Below are 20,634 nucleotides of genomic sequence, written 5' to 3' on the forward strand. Positions count from 1 at the left end.
CTGCAATGCTGATTCAGACGATGCTGCTTCCAGCTCCGGAGTAGAAGGGGCTGGTTCTTCCTGCTCCATGGGCTCTTCTACTTCTTCCCTCCTGGCTGGGATCTGTTGTGGCGGTGGTGCTGGTGCTGGTGTTGGTGCTGGTGCTGGTGTTGGTGCTGGTGCTGGTGTTGGTGCTGGTGGTTCAGTAAACACTATGGGTGTCGGGGCTGGAGGTTCTGCTTGTGGTACTGGTGCAGGCATTGATATATGCTTTGGTACTGGCACCTTAACAAACATAAGTGGACAAGAAAGAGCATTTTATTTGCGTATTATCCAAAGATTATCCATCAACATAATTCTGTGTCCACAGACCTTTTTAAATTACGATATCACATTAGCGAAATTTGTCTACTATCAATCAAGCAAAGGCTGCGATTATTTTATGCGCAGCTTGTCAGTGAAGCACGACTCAGTAGTAAATGCTGCTCTCCATCTCGCGCAGAAACTCAGAATATGCACCGCAGAAGTATGATAACGCTAGCCTGACAAGCCAGACCCACATCAAGATGTTGGGTCTGGGAACACACCATTGGCAGGGCTCAGTCCGAGGGGCGGGATAAACGGTTGTCTTTCAAATTCCCTCTGCACGCAATAGGATAACGCTACAACCAACCAGAGCAACTAAGAAGATGAAGCAGAGCTAGTTGATAAGATTAAAATTTCACCGTATCCGGTCGGCAAAACTCCGAACACATCTTCCTTTCTTAAGAACGGCACTGAAGTCATTCTTTGTTCTTTTCTCAAAGAAAAGCTTAACTCCAAGTCATCCAGAGTCGCGGCCAAAGCCGTTTCGAAAGACCACTGTTTGTCAGCTTCTCTGTTTACAAGTAGCACGCGGAACCGCTGCAACTCTGCCGTCATTATGTTAAGCCCGCCCACCGACTCTATACACAATGTGATTGGCCTGACCAGAGTTTGGTTTTTCCAGCTCGCACGCCAACGAAGAGTTGCTAGACTACCCTGGCTGCAAATTAGATTTGCTGCTGCTAGGTTGCGTCTAGATTTCTTCTCGTCGTTCCAGGAAATCCCTATGGCCATCATACTATCGCTGTAGTTGAATAAACAGAAGATTGAAACACTTTGATTGGATTAAGCATGACTAATAAACGCACGACTACACCAATATATGGTTTATCTGCGTCAATGCTAATCGACATAGCCTTTAATTCATAGAATTTCACTCAAACCAAACCTGCCAAGTGTGATCACACCCTTAGTTTATTTAAACCCACCCCCTCCACAATCAATTGCCATCTCGCATTCAAATTTAAGTGCAACGTCCACTTCTCAAAATCAACAATCAATGAATAGAACCATTTTTTTAGTGATGCACCGATCATGATTTTACATGGCCGATTCCGATACCGATTTTTTTCAAGAAAACTGGCCGATTCCGATTTCCGATTTTTTTATTTATTTTTAACACAATATAAGAATGAAAGTATACATGAACAAGATGTTTATTTGGTATTTAACAGGCTAAATTGGCTTTTGGCTAATGAAAACAAGTCCGCAATCTGAAATTAACAAGAAATTTAATTGGAAATTAAAAGGCTGAAAGGTGAAATTAAAGGCAACAACTGCATATTCTGCAATCCAAACAAAGATGTTACTTAAATCAGCATTTGTTTTTAAATTCAGTGTAAAGAAAAAAAGTCTTTACCAGTGAAATTAAATAAAACCAAAGTATATAATTGTTCCAAAATGTTAAATCAAATAATGTTTAGTGCAACGAAAAAAAACTAAGATGCTACAGCAGGTGCTTTTTAAATCAAATTAAGTCAATGTAATTAAGGTAAAATAAAAGGTAACACTTTAGAATAATGGTCATTAGTTAACATTAGTTAATGTATTAACTAACATGAACTAACCATGAGCAGTACATTTGTTACTGTATTTGTTCATCTTTGTTAACGTTAGTTAAAGGTGAACTATGTAGGATTTTTGCAGTAAAACATCCAGAAATCACTAGGCCAGTGTTATATATTTTGTTCAGTTGAGTACTTAGAATATCCCAAATGTTTTCAACTATTTGTAAATCGTGAGAAAATTGCTATTTTAACCAAGGAGCCGGGACGTGTGAGCTATGCGTGTGAGGGAGTCGCCTGTCGATTGCGTCATATCTGCGTCACCCTCGGTCTCCGGTTTTATTCAGTGAAACACTTTACTCTCACTGCATTGTGAACAAGTGTCATAGCAGCCGCCGAGCGAACGTCATAACTTCCTTTTCAACACACTCAGATATATCTAATACGATAAACAGAGCTGCCTTACCTCACACTCAGCACTGGAGAAGAGGAAGTGCCGCCGGCAACTGTGTCATAATAAAAGTCCCGCCGGCGACTATGCCATAATAACAGTCCCGCTCTTCAATCGCTCCTGCGGCCTTGCTCAGCTCCACAACACTCGGTCCTGCTCTGCTTCACTACAGTAATGTTAATAATCGCATCCATGAACATGATTTCTGCCCGAGTCCTATCCTGACTGTTTCCCACCGGCTGTGAGGTGAAGACCACATGTCCCGAGATTCTGCGCTCAAACGTGGCGTCATCAAACTACGCCTTTGTTATGAACAGGCGACCTCTAGTGGACGGAAAAGTTACATAGTGTAGCTTTAATATAAATACAGCTGTTCATGGTTTGTTCATGTTAGTTCACAGTGCATTAACTAATGTTAACAAGATTTTAATAATGCATTAGTAAATGTTGAAATTAACATTAACAAAATTAATAAACGCTTTATAAGTGCAGTTCATTATTAGTTAATGTTAACTAATTTAGTTAACCAATATTAACTAATGACCATTATTCTAAAGTGTTACCAAATAAAAATTATCATCCTATAGCAGGGTTTTTCCTGGGTCAAAAATGGTCTTCGGTGGTGGCTGACAGACATTGTCATCCACACACACAGTAAAAAGTACTCTACCTACGTGATCTGTGAGCGCAACACTGACAATACATGTAAAATAAATGCAAAGAAACTTTTGTAATTTTTGCTTATCTTATTTTGACATCTGATATTATGTATGATCTCTACCTTGATGTTTGTTTCTTTTGATCCTCATTTTTTACACTATTTAATGATAATTGTTTTGGTATAATCATATCAATATTAAAAAGTAGCATAAATTAATAAATAGCCTAATTTTCTACCATATACAATTTAGTAAAATTATCAGCTAGCTAACAACTTTGTTCTGGTCTCACCTAACTCCAGTCTACACTAAATTATATTTCACTACACATTGTCAACATAAATAAGCTGAATGACTGTGGATGATTAAACTAATTCTTACTATTCACTCTTGCTGAATTGGGTAAAGCACACTTGTGTTCTCATTTCAGAGGAGTTCTGAGTAAATTAATAAACTGGTTCGTTAGTTCAAGTGTTGGACGGATCAGTTGTTCTAACCAGTCGTTAAAATGATTCGGTTCAAATGAGTCATTGGTTCGCGAATCGGACATTAGCAGACACGTTGTGTGAGCAGATGAAGCTGAGCTGAACAAACGCTCACTATCTGCGCTTGTGCAGGGCGCGGAGAGGTAGGCTCGCGCAGGAAAGCGGCTCTTCCTCAGTTCTCCAGTTTCCGTTTGTAACACACAAGTGACATGTTCGCGAATGATTGCAATATAGGCGTATGTGCACGCGGGCGCACTTCCGGATAAATCGGCAGAAAAATACAAAGAAAACCGGCCGGTTGCCGATCGCGCGCTAGAAGCAAAAACCGGCCGGTTCCGGTTTTTGGCCGGTCAACCGGTGCATCCCTAATTTTTTTCTTCTTCGATAATCTGTTACACTTGGATATGTGTCACAATATAGAAGAAAAGATCTGTCACTACTTCATCAGAACATACCTCTCGCTCCCTCTCTTCAATCACTTCTGGAAGTTGAAGTTCAGGTTGTGGTTCAGGTTCAGGTTCTGGCTTCCTGTTGTTGGCCTCCAGAACAGTCATTATAGAAGTTGGAATGTGGGCTTGCTACAGAAACAATCAAAATTAAGTAAAATTTGAATAACTAAAGTTCTCATAAAACACTGAATGTTTTTTCCACTTGTCATACTATTCATATCGAGGTTTTCTTTGGAATAGCATTATAATACAATTTAAAAGAAAATATTTTCGTATTATATTTATCGTAAATATTTAAATGTTTCTCATGCATCAAGAAACTTATTATATATTATTATATTATTTACTAATATTTTTATTTTTTCAGTTTAATTCGATTTTAGATTAGGTAATTTGTCATTTTTATTATTAATATTTTTATGTTTAATTTAACTTTAGTTTACGTAATTTTATGTGATTTTGACATTTTTATTATAGTTTTTATATTTCGAATTAGCCTTATTTTACTTCATCACTTTAGTTTTAATATTATACACACTACCAGTCACAAAAATTAAATATATATCATATTTAAATGTAATTTATTCCTGTGATGCAAAGCTGAATTTTCATTACTCCAGTCTTCAGTATCACATGATCCTTCAGAAATCCTTCTATGCTGATTTGGGGCTCGAGAAATATTACTTATTATTATCAATGTTGGAAACAGTTTTCGTTGCGTAATATTTTAGTGGAAACAATGATGCACTAGCATTCCAATGTTTGGGGTACTGTAAGTGAGATTGAAATCATAAATGTATACGCTGCTGAATAAAAGTATGAACTAATTTATTTAAGTCTCAGTAGCCGTTAATTTCCCAGATGACACCTATTTGTAGTGTTGTCAAAAGTATAGACTTCGGTACCAAGTCGGTACGGAAATGTTAAAAATGTGACACTTTGAGCGCTGTTGAGCTGGAATCGTAAACACCTCTGACTGGCCATTGTGCTGACGCGCTCTTTGGATATTTCTGTGATTGGCTGCAATGATCAACGCACAGGAGCGTTTGAAAAGCACACGGAAGTGTTTGAAAGCACAAGCAGTCGACCAGCGTACCGGTTTGCTGATAGACGCCTGCATTCAAACGCTCCCGTGTGTATCTGTGCAAGCGCTCGGTGAAAAGAGTCATTGATGTATATTTACAACATGTTTTTGAAGCGCTGATCATTGTAGCCAATCACAGACACGTTTGATGAGCACGTGAGCACAATGGCCAGTCGGAGGTGTTTACGATTCCGCTCAACAGCGCTCAAAGCACATTTTTTAAATTTCAGTACTGACTAGGTACCGAAATCGGTACTTTTGAAAACACTACCTATTTGGGACAAAACCTGACACTTTGGTGATACGCACTTGGTGAGGGGTGAAGGAGTGCACGTGCTGCAGGAGGGGCTCCCTCATCTCCGGGCAGCGCTCGAACACACTGGCCAATTGTGGTGGAGGCAGCTGGAGGAGAACATTGTAGGACTGGGGTTTGGTGCGCTGGCAGCACTTCACAAAGCCTTCCCACACTTTAGGATACTTCCATACCTGAACAATCAGTCAACAGTCAATCATTGTACAGGTTTATCGGCACAAGATTATAAAATGTGAGTATGAAGGGTTTGTCCATTGACCTGTTTGAGGATGAGTCGAGCTAGGATGTTCATGACGAAGCCAGCCAGGCGAGGGTACATAGTGAGGGACTGGATGACCGTACGCATCAGCAGTATGGGGAGAGGGGTCTGCTCCATTAACTGCTGCATCACCACGGCCAGCACCTCTGACGTGTACACATTTTTCTCCCCAAAACACAGGTTAGTGGCTACAGGGGGGAAAGAACGACACCCAAAGTGAGAGGTAAAAAAACATTAATAAGGGTGAGAATAAAAGCAAAAGGGGGAATGAAAGAGTTCTCAACACATTGGAGCCATTTAATAGGCATCTTTTGAAATGTTGATTACTAATATATTACATTTCATTTAAACTACACTCAATTCAACTAATTCAACTACCAAACTAATTAAACTATTAATAAGGATATTTGTTTTTAATGACCCTACAATTTCGATTAAACCATCAAAATATGAAGAAAATAATTTATTTTATATATATATATATATATATATATATATATATATATATATATATATATATATATATATATATATATATATATATATATATATATATATATATATATATATATATATATATATATATATATATATATATATATATATATTTATATTTTAAATATGAGGGAAGAACAAAACACTAAGATTTGTGAGCTTGCGCCAGGCAAGTGTTTTTGCCATAAAAAAAAGTACCGTCAGGATTTACTAAAGACAGTGAAAAATTTGTGCTGAAAAGAAGAATGAAAATTATGGGGGGGAAGAGTATTTAAATTAATCATGCAAGGTGATTTACTAAGGTTTGCGCTTATCAATTTACTGGTATTTGTGCCATTATTTAACGCCCAAAAAAAGCATGTCCTAAACCAGATGCTAATTTCCGTTACTCTTGGTAGATTGTATTGGTCATTATGGAAATGACCCGGCTGCATCTGTGTTCTTTCATTTGCACGCGTCGTCAGAAGATCACACACAACTTTCCTCTCCCATCAGCACTTTTTTGGAATTGCACTCTTACGTTAATTTGCTATTTAGTAAATCTGGCCCTAAGCTCGGTTAACGTATTTATCTAACAAAATGATTTGGCTACTAAGTCAAACTACAGCTACAGGGTTTACTTTAATATGCAGAAAAAGTGCATCAAAAATAACAATTGACTCCAAGCTACACATTTTTAATAATATTCAAAGAAATGTTCCTAGGCCGGACCTAAATAAATGGTAGCAGCTAAGTGCAAATAGCGATAGATGCTATTTACACCAAGTGTAAATAGCAACTAGATTCTATTTACTAAGTGAAAATAGTGATGTAACCACTGTACACCATGTAAAAGTAGTTCTTTGCCATTTATACTTTATTTTGACAGATACAAACTATTTGCTATTTGTATTGTTGTACATTAACAGGAAGGATGCAATAATAACAGTGTAAATGATTATATTTATTAAAATTATTATATGGATGCCGCCTTAAATTGGACAATAAAGCCCTCCCTACACCTACCCCTAACCCTACCCAATAAATGCTTTTATTATTATTAAACATTTTGTTAGGCACTTTATTTCCATTTTTATAACATTTTCTTAATTTTTATTTAAAGTAAATGCCTTTCCGATGTGATGTGATAGGAAAAGGGAGAAGAGCGAGCTCTGCAAAAGGCGGATTCGAACCCTGGTCGATTGCGTCAAAATCCTTAAGCCTTACACTTTACTGATTGCACCACTGAAGACGTTGAAATGCACCTGTTATTTTTCATCTTGTTTTTCCCAACCAGACATTGTTAGGCAAAGCTAGTGCGAATAGCACTTGCCAACATGGCACGCTATTTGCACTTGGTTAAATAGATACTCCGTGAATAAATTATAATTATTATAAATAAATAAATGTATATAAAAGAGTTGAATCGGTGTCGAACTGAAGGATTTAACTATTTTCATTTAAAAACTGATGTAAAAGGCTAGATAGGGACTTGTGTGCAGGATACCTTTGATGATTGACTTCATGTCACACTTGGAGGAGTCAATGTTGTGTAAGGCGATGAGGAGCTCTCCAGGAGTGAGTGGAGACATGGAGGAACTGCCCTCACCTACAGAACAGACAATCCCTCAAGTTCACTAGAATTCTACTGATCTACCGCAAAACATGACACTGAAATGACGTCATTCTGAAGAGAACGTCAGTCAACCTATAATAGATTTTAATTGTATTTTATCATCACCACACATGCACAAGAGAGTTAGCAGGTATTACTGTGTTGAGTGCCCAGCAGTCTGTTGAACACTTCCTTCACCACGATGGGATTGAGCTTGATGAGTTTGGGTAAAGCCTGGATCACTTCATTCTGTTCGACACAATCAAGATACCATTATAAATTCTGTGTCTCCACAGAGCCCTTTCAACCTTAAAGCCATTTTAACTGCCTTTTAAAGTCTGTCTGTTTTTGATAATTGTCAGTAACCTGCTCGTCTCAGTGATGACATCATGCGATTGAATGTGCAAGTATGAATAATAGCGATACTGTTGTTGTATTGAGAGGATCAATCCTCACATAAAACTTTGATACCAAATGTTTAACTAGTAAATGTATTACTTATTGTGAAAAAGTATATGCAAAATAAAATTGAAAGTGGGGAAAAATGAACCGACAGCTCTCAAACAGAAGGAGCTGATGGAATACTGACAAAGACAGAAACATATTGTTTCAAGTTTACTTAGAATATAAATTCTATTTCAACAACTTTTATTTTGTCACTTAATAAAAAATTACGGGTTGGCCTGCAAAGATATAACGTCACTGCAGATCTCTTATGGAAATAATATATTTATGATTAAAATTATTGCAGTTAATCACATCTAACAGTAACATTTGTAATTTTTTTAACAGCTTGACAGCCTTAAACAAAACATTGTTCTGGATGTAAAATCGAATTGGTTGAGCCTTGTTCAGACAGAGTGACTTTAAACTTCACTCAAGGCTGTGAGTTAATGTTTTTCTCATGTGTAAGAGAGTTGTAGGCAATTCACTTCTCTAACACCTCTAAACTATGGTAAACTTATGAAACAAACCTTATCCAGGCCGTTGATAACAGGGATAAGGAAACGAACATCTGGCACTCGCTTATGATAAAGATCCCTCACCCTCTCCACCAACTCAGGAGATGGAGGCACTGTGGAAACAATACAACCCACAAAGGTCTACATTTACTATTCAGAGATGCATATAACGACACACTCTTTTTCTCTTTAACACACACACACACCTTTATCAGTGAGTATGTGCAGACAGCGAGTGACCAGCGTCTCTGCTCCTTTAGGACAGTTCTCCACCAGGAGCAGCAGGTCAGGAGAGCTCATTCCCATTCCTCTTATCTATAGAAAAAACATTGATAAAACAAAACAATTAAAATTATCATAATTTAACTGTTTAACCGACGCTGTTTTCTGCGCTGCGAAAGCAACTTTGCATGCACTTCAAAAGGATCAGGACTCTATATGGTAAAACCGATGCCATTGTCACTGTTCATATCACTGTCTATACAAGTGCTGAGGAAGAGCTGCAATTCAGATACACTTATGGGCGTTTCATTCCCGACACACACCACAAGTGGTATACCAATCACAACAGATTGGTCCATCCGACCAATGAGAGCATGTATACTCTCAAAAAGAAGGGGTTTAGAGAGGCCGAAAGACCGTTTCAGACACTGTGAGAAAAGAAGTGAGGCTGCAATGCATATGAGAAAATTAAAGCGATTTTTGACCTTGGATGCATGTAAACCTGTTGTAGGAGAATAGCATAATAGGGGCAGTTTAACTGAAATAAAATATCTAAATATTAGAAGGAAAAATTTAACTGGTTTAACAAACTTAATTATGCTCATTTATAGCACTTTTCCACTGCATGGTAACGCTTGGTACGGCTCAGTACAGTACGGCTTGGCTTAGCTCGCTTTGCTTTTCCACTGCGTGGTATGGCTCGGTTTGGTTTTTACACTGCAGTTAGCACCGCTTTAAAGTGGGTGGGATTATAGAATGATCGTTGTAATTGTGCCGCCTCTACTTCTCGGCATGTGGATGTTTTTAACTACAAGACGAATAAGTTTGTTTCAAAGGAGGCTGATAGCAGCAAAACAAAATACTGCTAAAAACAAGAGCGTCTTAGGCACTCGTACAACAAAGCACAGATGACAACATCACTTGATTTGCTCAATGGCGCACAAGGGTAAACTAATCTTGTATTTAGCAATGTGTTTAGGGTCTCAACCGCTATATCACAAAAGCATATAATGGCAGTGATGGTAGTGACGATTCTCTCTGAACAATCAGTGATCTGCAGTGTTTACACATCACTTTTTAGTATCGGTACAGCACGCTTGGAACCTCAACCAAGGTGGTACCATTTAAGGGTGCTTTCACTTCACTTCGCGCCTCATTTAGTTCGGTTGAATCGTACTAGAGTTCGTTTTCCCCTTTGGTGCGGTTCGTTTGGTCAGGTGTGAAAGCAGCAATCGCACTCGGGTGCGCACCAAAAGCAGACCAAACAAGCGTACCGAGAGCTCCTTGGAGAGGTGGTCTCGGTACGCTTTCAAACAAACTCTGGAGCGGTTCATTTGTGGTGAGAACGTGATCCGACCTCGAACAGACCCAACTGCAAAAAGTACTGATCATTTTTGGACTAAACCAGCTGCCGTAGTCAGTTGCGCTGTGCGTTATGTGATGAGGAAGTGCTGTTGACAGTTTGCACTTTAGCATGGCAGCTCGCAGACAAACTTGGAGTAGTGAGGAGGTGCGGAGCCTCATAGAAATTTGGTCTGATGAACATATTAGGTCCCAACTTTCGAAAACTCACAAGAACAGCGCGATCTTCGCTTGAAGTGACGAACGATGAGCGCTCGCCGTTTGCAGTGCATTAGAATGTTGTTTTCAAGCTGCATCCGCGCTTCATTATAGAAATGTATTGTTTGCATATTGTGGTGTATACAAACAATGTAATAGATTATGGCCAGGGACAAAACCACCCCGTGCAGTCACAGTTTAGGAAATATGCCATGGCCAATGAGTGATGTGGATGTTTTCATGTGACTGCATTTTGGTTCGTTTCAACTGGTTCGGACCAAAGCAATCAGTGTGGTGTGAAAAGAAACCAAAAAAGCTAAAAAAATGCTACAATGAATAATTGTTTGCCCTTGGTTCGGACCAAATGAACCGAACCAGAGATGTGAAAGCACCCTAAACAAACCGTACCAAACTGCACCATGCAGTGGAAAAGCACCAAAAAGTGAGCCGTACCGAACTGTACCATTCAGTGGAAACACGCCAAAACGAGCCGTACCGAGCCGCACCAAACTGTACCGTGCAGTGGATAAGTGCCATTAGGTTCATAATTCTTTTAAGGGAGTTCTACATGATTAAACATTCAAAAAATATTATTTTCTTATCCTGTTTTTACCCTCTGTCTGAATGCTCCATTTAAGTTTCAGTTTCTTTAAAACCCATTTCTGAATAGCACAGTCTATTGTGATTGGTCAACCACTGCGTGTCAGAACCTTACCATAACTGCCGCATTTCAGCACTAAGTGCTGTATCCCTCACAAATGGCCTTGACATAGCAATAAATTCTTTCTGGTCTTATAATTACCTCAGTTTGAGCCAGCAGGCGGGTATTATGCAAATATGTTATATGGTGACGTAGCACAAACAGCTATAGTGGGCACTGTAAGGATGCTCGCTAACAGTACGCTGTTGGCCATGCATTTTCGAAAATAAACGTTGTGGTGAGTATATCGGGGTCTCTAGAGGACGAGAAGGTCTTACAGGCTGTTCGATGACCCTGAGCACACTGCGTTTGATGTCGGCGATGGCCTCGGTGTAGACAGAAGCCAGCTCGTGCACCAGACGATGGTTGAGGGGCAGGAGAGAGAGATAGAGGTAAAGGCACTGCCGCACAGTCTCCTCTGTCCAGGAAGCTGCTACCTCTGAGGTTTGAAGGATTGAGAAAAGTCACCATTATTACAGAGCACAGCACACCATTGAGTTCATTTTACACTATTTTATTAAAGTAACAATAAAGTTTCGTTGTAAATTAAGGCAAAAATGACATTTCTGTCACCGTTAACTCATAATTTACCCTTGTGGCGTTCGTTCATCTTTTAAAAATATCTTTATCTGTGTTTCAGAGATTTCAAGAGATTTCTTTCCCTCCATTGAAAGCCTATTCACCTAAAACGTTCATAAAGAGATCGCAATATAAATCCACATATATCTCAGCAGTTTAATCCAAGTCTTACTATTAAATTAAATAAAACTTATAACTAATTAGTATTATATTAAATCAAATCGATTCATTAAATCTACAAGTCTACAAAAATGTTTTTCTTTAAGACTGTTCATAACTTTTTAAAATCAGTTACATAAAAACATAGACTGGCCAAATTTGATACGAAAAGTAAGACTGAATGCCAATTGCCTAACTGCTAGTGGCTCATACTAGATCTTAAGACACGGTCTTAACATAATGGCTTAGTTTATGCAACTGGCCCCTGGATTAAACTGCTCGATTCATATGGATTTATTTTACAGTCTCTTTATGAACGTTTTGAAGTGTCAGAGTTTTGGGTAAATTAACTTTCAATGGAGGGACAGAAATCTATAATATTTCATTAAAAACATAATTTGTGTTTAAGATGAACAAAAGTTTTATGGGCTTGTAAATCTGAAGACTGGGAAAAGTCTTTGAACCTGTATCCTCTGCAGCTCCAAACAGAAGAGAAGGTGGGTTTGGGTGGACCAGAAACTGCATGTAGGTGAGAGCGAATTTCTCAATACAGTCCTTCAAATGTTCCTTCTCATACATGCGCTTGATGAAGCTGAGAGCAGTCGACCGCACCTGAACAACATTGGGATTGTTAATGTAATACTATTAAATTATTTAATGCAACAATGAAAGACAGATGATTGGAGATTAACCTTTTCTTTTTCATGAGAGCTGAGGTTCAGAAGGACATTGAGGTACTGGTACTGTCTGGAGGGGCGTTTGAGAATGAGCTCCTTTAGCGTGGACATGCCCAGGTAAACACGTGACTGAAAGACAAGTGATGAAATTATGATTTTATATGTACTGAACTTTTTAAATGATGGCTTCAGAAAGGTATGGGGGTTAGTGTAGAAGAGTGACTGACCTCATCCTCACAGTAGCGTTGAATCACCTCCAGTGCTGAGTCTGTAATCACCGGAGCCTCCAACACAAGCTTGGTGAAAAGCCTGAGATAAATGAAATTCAGGAATAGTGCAGATATTTGAAACATGCCAGAATATTCGTCAGAGGTTAAAGTTTTTTGAATTTGGGTAGCTGACAATGAAACATACTTGAAAATGTTAAATGTCCAGCGGGGTGATATGTAAACATCCAAAATCATTATAAACAGCATTTTGGCAATTATTTATTATGATCGCAAATTCAAATTAATTGACAGACTACCAGAGACTGAATCTTTTTGTTCTTTAATATTTGTAAAAATGAATTTGTCAATGCAGGACCATTTAAAATGAACTAATGAAGGCAATTAAAAACGACGAAAAACTATGCACTTTCCTTACTACTATACTAAACCTTTAACCCAAAATCTTCAAGTAAAAAACAAACAAACATTATGCATCTTTAAATGTTACCCATTTGAAGATAAATGGACCAAGCAATTTTCTCCCTAAAAAGTTATTTTCACTTAATTTCAGTGGATTATAAAAAAGATATCCACATTTAAGATGGCAGCCAGGTTGAGATCACATGATCAGTTGAGTTCTACTTATTTTATTTACAGAGTGTCTATTCACACTAAGTGCAAATAGCGTTCCTTGTTGGCAAGTGCTATTTCCACTAGCTCAGCCTAACAATGCCTGGTTGGGCCAAACAAGATTTTTAAAAAACGTGCAAATTTTAACATCTTCAGTGGTGCAATCAGTAAAGCGTAAGGCTTAAGGATCTTGGTTTTGACGCGATCGACCCGGGTTTGAATCCGCCTTTTGCAGAGCTTGCTCTTCTCCCTTTTCCTATCACATCGGAAAGGCATTTACTTTCAAAAAAATTAAGAAAATGTTCTAAAAGTGGAAATAAAGTGCCTAATGAAATGTGTATTAATAATAAAAGCATTTATTGGGTAGGGTTAGGGGTAGGGGATTTTATTGTCCCATTAAGGCGGCATCCATTTAATAATTTTAATAAATATAATTATTTAAACTGTTATTATTGCATCCTGTTTATGTACAACAATACAGAGGTGCAAATAGTATGTATCTGTCAAAATAAAGTATAAATCGCATGTAATTACTATTTACACATATTGCAAAGAACTACTTTTACATGGTGTTAATAGAATATATCACTATTTTCACTTAGTAAATGGCATCTACAGTACTCACTTAGTGTAAATATCATCTATTGCTAAGAAAATGTTATTTTCACTTAGTGTAAATAGAATCTAGTTGCTATTAACACTGACAACTGTAAACTGACAAAATGTAAAATGTGTACCTTGAATGCAATGTAAGTCGCTTTGGATAAAAGCGTCTGCCAAATGCATTAATGTAAATGTAACACTTAAGTGTAAATCGCAATTATCGCTAATATGCTATTTCCGCTGCCTTTTATTTATATACATTTACTCCAATACTTTTAGTAGTGGAAAAAAATAAATAAGTAACAAAGATGCCTGGATATCAACAGCATTGATCAATGTATGACAAGGTTTTACAAACTGAGGTTACGGAGTTAATGAAATAATAATAATTAATTCATAGATATGTAACATGAAAATAAACTAATCATTTTACATTTAAACAAATCAAAATAAAACACAAAAAAAAAGATTAAATATTTTACATTTACCCGCATATCATGTGACTATTTACCAATGTCAGAGAACTGTGAACATGTGAATGGGTTGTTCAATTATTGAAAAATTAACTTAAAATCTCAGGAGTTACTTCAAGTGAATACTTTCAATCTGACAAAAGTTTGAGAATCCTTAATGTATAACGAACATTTCATCGGCAAGGGAATGCACATCGAACCTTTTGATGAATTATCATCATTCACTGATTGTATCATGTTGATGAATCATTTGTGATGTTATGAGGTGATTCTCACCCATCCCTCTGCTCAGGTTTCTCCTGTAGGCCAGACAGAAGTGTGAACAGACAGTGCTCATAGCTGTCCAGAGAGCTGGAGGGCTGCAGACTCAGGTATTCATTGTACTCGTGGTACAGCAGAGAAAAGGCCAGCTCACTTCTGCTCCGCATATCCTCCAAGATAAACTGCAACAAGTCTTGTTTCTTCCCTCCCTCAAATTGGGTCACCAAGCGTGCAAGCAGCTTTACACGGACCTGGGAGAAGATAAAACAGATGATTTAGTCGAATGGACACAGTGGCTGAGACAGTATGCATAGAACAGCCCACAAAAGCAGACTCACATGGGACATCCCAGTCTGTGCAATGGCCTTTTCTGATTGGAGGATCCGCTTAATGGCCATGTTGGTAAGTTTCTCGATCTGAGCCGCTGAAAACGGCTGTACCACGTCCGCCAATTTGAACACTTTTTTTCTGCCACTGGCACCAAGAGCTCTGAATAAGGGTTAATGGGGAGGAAAACAAAAAGAAACAATTAAACCACATAAACAGAATGTTTCTGTTTCAAAACGCAGTGAGCCCTGTAACTAGACAGCATTTAAAGAAGACCTATTATGCTTTTACACATGTTCAACTTCAACTAATATTTATTTCTGTATTTTTCCATATAACTGCTTGCGTGTGTATATGTTGTGCTATAGGTACGCTCTTACTTGGGCTGTGTGGTGGGCAGAATGGGTTCTGGAAGCTTCTTGATCTGAGGTGCCTCTTCAGTGACAGGGCTCTTGTAGGCAGCCACCGCCCCCACCACTGAGATGGCTTGACCGAGGGACACTGCAGACATCTTGCGGATGATGAGAGGATCTTTGGAGCTGGACTCAGCCGCTCCTCCTTCTTCCTCCTTCACCTCTTCATCTCGAGCCTTACACATCCCCAGCCCTGTGCAGGAAGAGAGAGAGGAGATGATTTTCAACATGCAATGCTACACTATACACTACCCCCCTCACCGTCTTTACAGCTGTGCCGTAAAGGAGTTTCCTCTCCTTCCTTCAAAATATCCAGCACCTCACCTGGTCCCAGTCCAGCCCCAGTCATCTGTGTGGCCATCAGCCTGGCTAAATGTTTGATCTGAGCATCAGTGCCGGCCGATTCTACAGGCGTGTAGGTGGCCTGGAAAGAGGCTGGCATCACTTCAGGCAGGTAAACCATACTGATGAGCACCTGCATTGAAAGGAAGCAGAAAACGTGCAAAGTTAACACACATGCAAGTTGCAGTAATAAGCAAGACTGTGTGCTACTCAACAAAGAGTTCCAAAACTTTTTGACAAATTAATTTTCTAATGTCTTTTGAATTAGATTTAAATGATTGTTCTTTTTAAATGTCAAAATGTTTTTTTAAAAAGACCCATATTGAGCAAAATAATTTTACACTAGTTGATGAAAAGCTAATAATGAATGAAATCATAAAAATGGCAAATTAAAATAAGCGAATGAATAAATAGATAGGACTGCACAATTAATCAAAATAAATTGTGATAAAGCTTAGTGCAATTATTACATTTAAAACAGCTATAATGTGGTTTGTTCCGCTGCATGTTTCAGAGTGAAGCATGGCACTGTGTTTATTTACACGGAGTTCCAGTGTTTTTACTGTCTCAGAGTGACCCGGCTCACAGGAAAAGCCACAAAGTTGATGAGATTAGTGTTGTCAAAATACCGCGATACCAAGTTGGTACTGAAATTTTAAAAATGTGACTGAGCGCTGTTGAGCGGAATCGTAAACACCTCTGACTGGCCATTTTGCTCACACGCTCATCAAATATGTCTGTGATTGGCTGCAATGACCAGCGCTTCAAAAACATGTTGTAAATATATATCAATGATGCTTTTAACAGAGATACACACGGGAGCGTCTGAATGCAGGCGCCTATCAGCCTACCGGTCAGCTGGTCGATGCCTACCTGTGCTTTCAAACGCTCCCGTGCGTTGATCATTGTAGCCAATCCGATGAGCACGTGAGCACAATGGCCAATCAGAGGTGTTTACGATTCCAGCTCAACAGCACTCAAAGCGTCACATTTTTAGGGCCCTATAATTTCCATATTTGGCATATTGGCGCGGAATCTAGTGTTAACGCGGAATTTCACGGAATTTTACATATTTGGAATTAAATGCTGTTTTGTGTGGGAGAAGAACGAATGTCTGGGGAAAATGCAGACCGGGGGAAGTAAATCTGAGTGACACAACCCCTCACGTCATTTCAGCTCCCCCTTCATGGCGAAGCGGCTCTCCACGGCTCTGCTTTCGTCGGCGGAAACGTTAAGAAACTCAACGCTAAGCCCTCAGTACCGAGCCGAGCAGCTCCCTCGCGGGGAGTGCTTGCTGTATTTTGCCTTGTTTTTAATGTACTGTATGGAAAATAATGTCTTAAATTAACTTGAGAGGAAATGAGATGCGCGGGAGAGAGCGCGTCTGATCCGCGACATGTTCGGAAGCGGCCCCTCTTAAAGGGACAGCAGCACTGATAATGTCTGTCATTAATGTTCATCAAAGAACAACGGGAACAGAAAAAATTTTAGCTTTAATGATGATTAATCTATATTTCACTTATCACTTATGCAGTTAAGAAAGGTGTTGATAACTTTATTACATTTCTGTGTAGGCTATGTCTTACAGGGAAGGCCACAGGTAAATATAACATTTATTATAATGGGTTTATGTAAAGATTGTTTTAAGTTAAATTAAATTAAAAGTTTTTTCTAAAGCCTAATAAATGTTGAAATTGGCAGCTTTCAGTTATACTGTAATGTAACGTCATTAATGTTTCATAGAGACATTAGTATCAGTGATACTGGCCTTCATTCATAAAAAGATGCCATTACAACACATATTTAAAATATGCTGTCTTTAAGTTGTTTCTAAATTAATTTGGAGAGTAACTGAAATTATTACAATATCAAAATATTAAAAACTCCAATGTTTTTTTATTTGCAATTAATCACGATTAATTACAGAAAATGTTTTTATTAATTAATTTTTTTTATCAATTCACAGCACTAATATTTTGTTGTTACTTGAAGTATTTAGAGTGCCGTATTTCTCCTGAAAATTACTGAGTAAATGTGATGTTACCTCAATAAATTTAAGGTCATTCCTATTTTATGTTTTATGTTCTATTATATTAAAGGTAGGGTAGGTAAGAATGATCTAAAACACTTTTGTCCAAATTTGTTTAAACTTTCTTTATATGTCAATACTTAATTAAAATGTAAGTACTCTGAAAAAGAGAGTATAAAAATCGAGTGACTCTAGACTTTTTAATCTGCAATAAACACCGCTCATTATTTTTGTTCGGGCCGAAACAAGTGATTGGTTGTCTTTAAAAACAGTCGTGAGAGGTCTACAGACACTCAATTTTCATACTTTCTTTTTCAGAGTACTTACATTTGAATTATGTATTGATATATAAAGAAAGTTTAGACAAATTTGGAAAAAAAAGTTTTTTTTACCTAATCCTACCTACCCTACCTTTAACATTAAAAGCACACTCTTTTTACGACTAAAATAACAGTTAAGGATTAAAAAAATTTGGGAAAAAATAAAACGGATTTTATAGGGCCCTACATTTTTTCTGCGTCTGTACTTTTGACAAGACTAGATAAGATGATAACAGAAGACTAAGATAGAGGTGTTACTAAATAAATATTAATGTAAAGTACTGAGATTTCTTTTTTGTTCCGTTCCTGTTCTTTCTGTTCTATGTAACTGCATACGTGTAAATGCGTGCAGTTAATATAATAAAAATAATGGAGAAGAACTGTTGCTCCACACAAACTCTATCACTACATGTAACTTATTTTCCCATTTTTTTTCAGCATTTTACCATATTTGTAATGAGAAGCATCAACATTCCAATTTTTAAAATAAAAACTTGAAGGTTAAACGTTTGAAAGGGAATAATTTAAGACATTTTAGTATTGTAACTTGTAGAGTAAAAAAAAAACATTAGAATGATCAAATATAAATTCTCATTTTAAAGTACAACTGTATAATTTGAATAGAAATATATTGCAGTCTTATAATTACAGTTAAAAAATAATTAAAATGTATACATCTATTTATACATTCATATAATAATAATAATAATATAAAAACTATTATTACTATTATTTCAGCATTCGAAGAAACACGTTTTAAGTTCCTAAACTAAACCTACCACACACAAAATTCAAGAGGAACACCACACTTGCTAACTGTAGTTAGCAACAGTTACGGACACGTTACGGACTGAGCAGCTTAGCCACAGTACGCACCAGGTTGGCCACATTCTCTGGTGACAGTAGAGGCAACAGGAACTCAGCAGTGAGGTCAATGGCTGATTGGGTGCCAACGGAGGAGGATGGTTTTGGGGTGACGGTGGGAGCTGGTTCCTCCTTATCCTCATCATCCTCCACTAGAGCGCCCTCTGCAAGCACAAACAAGGCATTATTCCCCTTCTTTTCAAAATCAATGCCAAACACTGGCTGATCCACAACAAACAACGAGCCATTCAGCTCTTTAAAACAGCCACTCACCCATCTTGATCCTCTTGCCCTCAACATAGGGCTCATGGTGGAGTCTCTTACGCGGTTGTACGACGGCTGGCGTGCAGCGGGCGATCTCGCTCTGAGACATACCGAGGTCAAGCAGCAGAGTGGAAATCTGGCCCTGGAAGTCCACGCTGCTGGGGTGCTTCAGCACTGCAACCAGGTGCAGCTTCAGGTTCTTGCGCACACTGCTCACTTGAGACTTAGCCAGAGTTGGAGGCAGGTTAGCTGGGGAACACAGCAAAAGCGAATAAGATCAAAAGAAATTATTAGATTTGTGTACAATGCTCTGAATAATGCCAGTGAACAGAACTCACCATGTAGTGTCTCATAGGCCTGCACCACCTCAGACATAAACATGGGCCGCTGTCTGGCCAGCGTAGCCAGTGATCCCAGTGCAGTGGTTAGATTAATGCTGGAGATGGCAGGGTGCACCATGAACTTTAACAACTGCTCCAGAGCCGACTTACCCTCCTCACATAAGGTGTCTTAGAGCAGGACAGGTGGTGAGGAAGATGAAGAAAGAAGAAAAAGGAGAGAATTCAAATATTTTTGTAAGACTTACTGGGTTAATGATTATTAATCAAATTCGTCTGTTCAATCGAACTGATTTGCTGAAATCAAAACAGGGTGAACTCGCATTAGTTTCGTCACTACCAATGAAACCAGCAGTGGCTTGGCTTCTGCATGTTCTTAAAGGGATAGTTAATCCAAAAATGAAAATTCTGTCATGAATTACTCACTCTCATGTCGTTCATCTTCGAACACAAATGAAGATCTTTTTGATGAAATCCAAGAGCTCTCTGACCTCTCCATAGACAGCAATTTAATTAACACTTTCAAGGCCCAGAAAGGTAGTAAAGACATTGTTAAAATAGTCCATGCTACACCAGTGGTTCAACCTTAATTTTATGAAGCAACGAGAGTACTTTTTGTGGGCAAAAAAAAACGAACAAAAATAACAACTTTATTCAACAATTTCTTCTCTTCTGTGTCAATCTCTGACGCTGTTCACGTAGTAAAGACGGTGCAGCACTTCCGAGTTCTATGTCAGAACGCTGGCTTTGTATTGGCCAGCATCTGCGTCAGCATCACACGCATGCGTTGTGGACTATTTTATCAATATCTTTACCACCTTTCTGGGCCTTGAAAGTGGTCATTGTGTTGCTGTCTATGAGGGGTCAGAGAGCTCTCAGATTTCATCAAAAATATTTTAATTTGTGTTCCGAAGATGAACAAAGGTCTTACAGGTTTGGAACGACATGAGGGTGAGGAATTAATGACAGAAATGTCCTTTTTGTGTGAACTGACCCTTTAAAGGCTAAATAATTCCAAATAAATTCACTCTCTCTCCCTTCACGTATGGGAGAGAAACACAGCGCG

The 20,634-nt window shown here is 38.3% G+C and overlaps 1 protein-coding gene across 2 annotated transcripts in view; it reads right to left on the bottom strand.

Annotated features, from left to right (window-relative positions):
* sympk (symplekin) overlaps positions 1-20,634 on the bottom strand; it is a 28,116-nt gene that overhangs the window by 489 nt on the left and 6,993 nt on the right. For both annotated transcript variants that reach the window (XM_079815973.1, XM_079815974.1), the window contains exons 8-26: positions 19,569-19,739; positions 19,240-19,479; positions 18,979-19,130; positions 15,736-15,886; positions 15,379-15,604; positions 15,010-15,160; positions 14,687-14,922; positions 12,723-12,804; positions 12,511-12,624; positions 12,283-12,430; positions 11,359-11,519; positions 8,805-8,913; positions 8,611-8,711; positions 7,795-7,885; positions 7,529-7,630; positions 5,548-5,735; positions 5,285-5,461; positions 3,898-4,020; positions 1-264 (exon numbers count right to left, since the gene is read on the bottom strand). In XM_079815973.1, the coding sequence (XP_079672099.1) occupies positions 1-264; positions 3,898-4,020; positions 5,285-5,461; positions 5,548-5,735; positions 7,529-7,630; positions 7,795-7,885; positions 8,611-8,711; positions 8,805-8,913; positions 11,359-11,519; positions 12,283-12,430; positions 12,511-12,624; positions 12,723-12,804; positions 14,687-14,922; positions 15,010-15,160; positions 15,379-15,604; positions 15,736-15,886; positions 18,979-19,130; positions 19,240-19,479; positions 19,569-19,739 (2,987 nt within the window). The remainder of the gene's footprint in view (positions 265-3,897; positions 4,021-5,284; positions 5,462-5,547; positions 5,736-7,528; positions 7,631-7,794; positions 7,886-8,610; positions 8,712-8,804; positions 8,914-11,358; positions 11,520-12,282; positions 12,431-12,510; positions 12,625-12,722; positions 12,805-14,686; positions 14,923-15,009; positions 15,161-15,378; positions 15,605-15,735; positions 15,887-18,978; positions 19,131-19,239; positions 19,480-19,568; positions 19,740-20,634) is intronic.

Source organism: Gobio gobio (assembly GCF_949357685.1).
Source record: "Gobio gobio genome assembly, chromosome: 4".
Taxonomy (NCBI): domain Eukaryota; kingdom Metazoa; phylum Chordata; class Actinopteri; order Cypriniformes; family Gobionidae; genus Gobio; species Gobio gobio.